The 6781-nt window shown below is 41.0% G+C and overlaps 1 protein-coding gene across 1 annotated transcript in view; it reads left to right on the forward strand.

Moving 5' to 3' along the window:
- Positions 1-6601, forward strand: part of trim25l (tripartite motif containing 25, like) — an 11281-nt gene extending 4680 nt beyond the window's left edge. The window contains exons 3-16 of the mRNA XM_077514376.1: positions 2143-2376; positions 2454-2613; positions 2935-2967; positions 3060-3092; positions 3165-3200; positions 3280-3333; positions 3404-3445; positions 3531-3590; positions 3899-4087; positions 4339-4419; positions 4504-4539; positions 4618-4686; positions 5192-5257; positions 5698-6601. Of these exons, the coding sequence (XP_077370502.1) occupies positions 2143-2376; positions 2454-2613; positions 2935-2967; positions 3060-3092; positions 3165-3200; positions 3280-3333; positions 3404-3445; positions 3531-3590; positions 3899-4087; positions 4339-4419; positions 4504-4539; positions 4618-4686; positions 5192-5257; positions 5698-6272 (1668 nt within the window). The 3' untranslated portion in view covers positions 6273-6601. The remainder of the gene's footprint in view (positions 1-2142; positions 2377-2453; positions 2614-2934; positions 2968-3059; positions 3093-3164; positions 3201-3279; positions 3334-3403; positions 3446-3530; positions 3591-3898; positions 4088-4338; positions 4420-4503; positions 4540-4617; positions 4687-5191; positions 5258-5697) is intronic.
- The last annotated feature ends 180 nt before the right edge of the window (positions 6602-6781 follow it).

Genomic DNA, 6781 nt, shown 5'->3' on the forward strand with positions numbered 1-6781 from the left:
AGCAGAAAGGAATTACACACCTTCATCATCTTTTCTCAGATAATAAGTTTATATCGTATACAAACTTGGTCCAAAAATATGAAATAAAAAACGGAAATTTCTTACATTATCTGCAAGTTAAAAATATGGTTAAGAAACAAATCCCAACACTTCAGGATACGCTCCAACTGCCTGTCTTAGCTAAAGATATTATAAAGCTTTCTCCAACAACAATAAAGAAAATATCAAAAATATATAAGTTATTTTTATACACAAATAAAACGTATTTACCGACTTTAAAATGGGAAAAAGACTTGTCTATAGTTCCGGAACCAGACTTTTGGACCCAAATCTGTGAAAATGTATTTAAAATGACCAAACAGACAAATTTGCAACTTATCCAATATAAGATACTTCATAGAACATATATTACACAATATATGATGAAAAAAATGGGACTCTCTGACTCCGACATTTGTCTCCAGTGCTCACAAAACACTGCCGATACTTATCTTCATGCTTTATGGTCATGTACTCCAGTGCTGCATTTCTGGACTAAAATCTTGGAAAAGCTCGCTGATATATTAAACTGTAGGCTTCCTTTATCTCCAAGATTGTGTTTACTAGGTGACTTAACAATAACTGAGCTACCATGTAAACAATCTCAATCTATATTTATAGCCCTTACTATTGCTAAAAAAATAATCCTTGTCAATTGGAAAAATAAACAATCTCTAAATATCGACCACTGGTTAAACTTACTAATAAATTATATCTCAATGGAAAAAATCTCTGCCTTAAATAAAAATCAAGTATCAAGATTTAAACAAATATGGTCTATGTACATAGAATATTTTAATCTCAATTTGGCAACTTAATCCTGCCAAGATTCTGCCTGTTAACGAGAGCCACCACATCGTTACAACTTCTGTTTTCGCTGCTTCTGTATTTGGTATTTTGTATCTGATTGTTTTTATTTTTATATAGTCAGGAACCTAGTTGCTGCTAGTGGGCTCGAGCATACCACACTATACGACACTATACTCAATAACTCCTTAAGATCTATTTCTAGTGGGCACTAAGCATCAACACTTGGTGTTACTGCATGCTAATTAGTCAACTTTCTTGACGCCGTCCCCTGTGGTCGGGCGGGGGTGGTTAATCATGGGGAAGGCAGGAAGTGTTTGGTCGGTGCTGGATTTCACTTTGATTTACCTTTCTTTTCTCTTTATTTCTTTTTTTTTTTCTGACCTTTTCTCTGGTCTCCTGACCATTTAAATCTCACGACTCTGGCAAGATTCTGAAGTACCTGGTTAAGGCGAAGGGTAATGGGATATTTCTAAGGTTTTAGGTGAATGAATGAGTATAAATTTATACGTATTTGCACGCACGCACACGCACGCACGCGCACGCACGCAAACGCACACACGCAAACGCACGCACGCACGCAAACGCACGCACGCAAACGCACGCACGCAAACGCACGCACACATACACACAAAAAAAAAAAGAGCAATGATGACAAGACGTTGAATCGGTAAGACTACCGAATGAACAATTCTGAGCTCTTTAAAAAAAAAAAAAAAAGAAGAGGGAAAAAAAAAAAAAAAAAAAAAAAAAAAGAAAGAGACGACGGGATGTCTCAATCCTCGCCAATCCTGCGTTTTACGCCTACAGAAAGCAACAGCTGTAGGTTCATTTTATAATATACATCTTTGGACACAATTATTGATGCATTTTGTTTCTCACTTGGGAAAACCGTTCCACTGTACAATATTTTGTATTGCTCTTGCTGTCTTTCCGGTGGGCCCACAGAATGTTAAGGAGTTTCATTATTGTATTATGTCAAAGTGTATTTGAAGACGTTTAAAGAAAATAAATGCCATAAATGTAAGGCTGAAAACATGCCCTGGGAGTATAGTGTATTTCTATATTATGCACTTCATTAACTGGGGGCGTCATCTGGAACGTAACCCCCATGATGAAGGGGAATTACTGTATTTACTACATAGGCCAACAGTACATTTAAAAACTTCAACTATGTTTTTGGTACTTAATATAAAAGTTTGAGAACCACTAGCTAGACCCAACATGACGGTGTCACTGACGCCTCCATCCAGCATGCTTGTACTGAGACCAACTCTTGCTGCCTTGCACGTGCAGCGCTCTGCGGCCCGTGTTCACGGCGACTCCGAGAAGGTGCTTTTGGAGCTCCAGCACTCGGTGGAGAGACTCCAGGAACTGTTAGAGGAGTTGCTGGATGAGGCTGGCCGGGAGAAGATGGAGCAGGCACAGGAGGTGACTGATAGTCTGGAGGCGGAGATAAGGGAGCTAAAGAGGAGGGAGACTCAGATGAAGGACTTGGCTCAATGCCAGGACCACATCTACTACCTGCAGGTACTTACTGTCGGCCCAAGGTGATGTTCTCTGCTTCGAAAGGCCAATGTAATTAGGAAGCACACAATTCCTTTCAGATGTATGACAGCATGTGCAGTCCACTTGAGTCTGGAGACCTACCGGCTGTGCAGGTCAACCATGACGCTTCCTTTGAGCCTGTACGGGATGCCATCCTAGACCTAAGGGAGCAAGTGGAGGAATTGTGCAACCTGGAGTTGGGCAAGATCTCCAAAAAAGGTCGCAATTAAATACACATTCGAATGAAATACTTAAAATATGGATGAATTCAAATTTACATCGTTATTTAAAATAATTGTATTCATGTAGATTTTTTTTCTTTTTAAAGATGATTCAATTTAGCGAAAGTGAGATAGACAGAGAGAGAGAAATTGATGTTTGGGATTAGATTATATACAATATTAATTATTTAATGGTAAAGGAATTGATATTTTAGTTACTCATTTCATTAATATCCATCCGTTTTTTAAATTCATATTTTTGGAATGTGAGAGGACGCCAGAATAGATTTTTCACCATCTTTGTCTTCCCTATTTGCAGTTAATGAGACAACGTTATTCACACTGGGTGCTGGTAAGACTACAATATGAAAATACAGATTTAAAAAAATCATGGTGGTGACTAGAGTACTAATTATTTTTGTATTTTTTGTTGTTGTCATGCAGCCAGTCGTAATCAGAGAGGTGGCCTCTTAAAATGTGAGTTTTGTTCTTCATGTTAAAAACAACAACAACATTACAATGACCAAAATCAACTGTTTCAATCTCCAGTATTTTCTGCTCTGGGATCACGTAACCGTTCAGCAGGTATGCCTCTCATCTGTTTATGTCCACATTCAAAGATCATCAACAAAATTCGCATGCCCAATACTGAATGACTCTACAGGCTCAACACCAAGCATCTCAGTTAATTCGCGAAGTGCTGACAGACGAGGACTGGGTAATGACATTCATCAAATTAACCGAAAAGCGCTTCACAGTGTTCAAATGTGAAACAATCTTCATTGCAGGCTTTCGAGGTCAAGACGTGAGGAGCAGAGACACGTCACAAGGTGAGAAACTGTTGATTTGAGAACGTTAATGCCAACATGTTGCCATCAGCCTCTGTGATAGATGTATGTCTCCTTCCTGTTACAGAGGTCGCTCAGAGGTCACCGAGGCCGTGGGACAGACGGCGGCGAGATGAAAGAGAGTCAAGTAGGTTTAAGAATTATAATAATTTATTCCTAACAGTCGACTGTCATTGGTATCATGTGTGGATCTTAGCTTTTTTTTGTCCAATCAAATTTCAGCCTGTGTTTTTCTCAAAGACTAATGCTTGAAATTGAACAGGAAGTTTGTTGTTTTTGTTTGAAGCAGCCATTTTAAACAACTCTAGGCTTTGTATTTTAACAAACTCTGACAACGGAGGGTCTGAGGGCCAAGTTTTCAGGTTATAATTTCTAGATTCCCGGAAAAACAAATGGTTGTTGTATTACTTTGTTCCTTGCTACCATTACCAACAGCACGAGAGAGCAATCTCAGACTCAGCCCCAGACCGAGCCCGACCCCCAGCCCGACTCCAAGCCGGAGAGAATCCCCGTCTCTGTGGAGCAGGTCCAGTCAGAGTCAGAGCGTCCCTGCTACTCCCAATCCCACCCCAGTGAGCCCGAACCCTACCCAGACACTTGCGCCTGCGCCGGCATCCACTGGAGGTACAGCAATCATTTTGATGTGTTGTGATGATGCCATAAACCTTACATACTGTTTTTATTTATATTGTACACATAGTACTGTATGTTCCAGATCAATTTTGACAAGCATATTCTCTCTATCAAATTATGAAATATATATTATCAAAACAGTAATAATAGCCTGTCTGATATCAATAATTGAATGATGAACCCTTTATCAAAAAGGCAACGTGTGTTTGCAGTTACTGAGTTTGCATGTCTTGTTTGATCAGCTTTTAGTCGCATGTCATCGATTAGCAGCATTTTCCGGTCCCGCCGTGGAAACACACCTGTTGCTGCTACACCGTTTGCAGGCACGTGAGCTCAGACTTCTCCTTTCACTCTTGCTGATGCAACCATGGTCACACTGTAATGCATGTTGCGCTCCTATTTAACAGGGGGGCTGCCTACTGTGTCTGAAACACCAATGGAAGGTTAAGATACAGCAGTTGCCAAAATCCACTTTCATCACTTGGATGGGGCGCCTCTAAATCTTGTGTTTGTCATTACAGTTAACCCTGGTCTGTTCTTGGACACACCAACCCCCACTGCCAATAATCACGCTCCTGCTTTCCCTGCATGTGAGTGAAATGGAACAGGAATAATGAGTTCATGAAATTATATTATTACTATTAGTATTTAATTATTATATTTGACTCACGTTTATGGTTAAATACATCTTAACCAATTGTACACTTTCTATAACATATTATGTTCGTCTGATGTATTTTGCTGTGTTTGGCCCAACCCGGTTACACACAGGCACCAGAAAACCAAAATATTGCTGAATAGATCATTTAATATTTAAATACAGAATAGTAAACTCTATTTGAACACTGAAATAATGTTTGTATGACTCAAATTTCGGTAACTGGGTAAATTGGCAATTCAATTCAGTGTTAATTTTAAATTTTGGTACAAGATTAGCTGTGTTAGCTGCTATGCTAACTAGTCAAACCCAAACTTAGGTGTTTTACACATAAAAGTTAACAATTTATCAGTAATTCCAAAAATCTGTTTAGTTGGTGGTCATCCACACTGCTAGGGTGTTTTTAATTGCTTACCTCTCACGTTTTTCTGCCATAGTGAGAGAAGTCAGCCTCGACAGCATCCAGGCTCCAGAACCAAGGGCAAGGGAGGAGTTCCTGCAATGTAAGTCTTATTTGAACCTGATGATGTATGGTATACACTCTAAATCTGGTAAATGTATCATCATTTATTGTATTTAGGTCACAGAAAATTATTTTTTGAACCAACTTTGGCGATGGTGAAGAAGTTCTAAAATTAGATTTTGTGTGTTTGCCTACAGCAAATTTTTGACATCTCTTTTGTTTAATATCACAGTTAAAAGCAAAAATATTAATCGTTCTTTGCAGATGATAAAGAATACATGCTTGTGGGTAATGTTATATTACTTGGCTCGTTTTACCGCACCAATCTTGTGTTCAGATATCTGTGGCTTAAATGGTAACAATGTCACATACTGTATGTTAATAGAATGTGTGCCAGTGGTGTTTGCCATTGTATGTTAGCATTAAGCTAGCTAGCTATCTTGAATGATAGATTTTGACCATTTTCTCCCTCTTTTGTAGATTCTGTCAACTTCACCCTCGATCCAAACAGTGCCCATCGACGCCTGGTACTCTCTGAGGGCAACACCAAAGCAACCCTGCAAGGGGAAATGGCGCCCTACTCGGACACCCCCCAACGTTTCGATGGCTGGACTCAGGTCATGTGCGTGACCCCGCTGTACTCCCAGCGTTCTTACTGGGAAGTGGAGTGGCGAGGCCGAGGCTCCTCCATGGGCGTAGCGTACAGATCACTGAGCAGGAAGGGTTCGGACGCCAGGGCGGGAATCGGCTACAACGCCCAGTCGTGGACGCTGGAGCTGTCTGACACATGCTGCTCAGCGCTGCACGACAACCAGAAGAAAGACATACGGGTCACCTACTCCCCGCGTCTGGGCATCTTTGTGGATTTGTCCACGGGAACGCTGGCGTTCTACGGCGTGGCCGAGAGCATGACACACCTTCACACATTCCGGGCAAACTTTACCCAGCCACTCTATGCTGTCTTCGGGGTGGGGAGTGGAGTCGGGGTGGGTTTGGACTTTGCGCTTGGACAGTTCAGCTCCACCTCTGATAGCATCAAGCTTTGTCCTATGTGAGAAGTCCATCCATCCATCCATTTTCTTGACCGCTTATTCCTCACAAGGGTCGCGGGGGCTGCTGGCGCCTATCTCAGCTGGCTCTGGGCAGTAGGCGGGGGACACCCTGGACTGGTTGCCAACCAATCGCAGGGCACACAGAGACGAACAACCATCCACACTCACACGCACACCTAGGGACAATTCGGAGCGCCCACTCAACCTGCCATGCATGTCTTTGGAATGTGGGAGGAGACCGGAGTACCCGGAGATGTGAGAAGTCAAATGAGCAAAAAATGTTTTTGTTGTTCATCATTGTGTTTATAATTAAACACACTTCCAACCATTTATTTTGTGCAGCCTGTTGTTGAACAGAGTTGTCATTATTACATACTTACCCCTGCATGTGATTATTTTACTATATTATACCAAGTTAAAATAGCCATGTGATAGTATTAGGAGTCAATACAATATTTTTTCCATATCCAATTCATCCGTGTGACTCTTTCCAACCAACACATACAAAAATG

The sequence above is a fragment of the Festucalex cinctus genome, chromosome 2, assembly GCF_051991245.1.
Source record: "Festucalex cinctus isolate MCC-2025b chromosome 2, RoL_Fcin_1.0, whole genome shotgun sequence".
Lineage (NCBI taxonomy): Eukaryota > Metazoa > Chordata > Actinopteri > Syngnathiformes > Syngnathidae > Festucalex > Festucalex cinctus.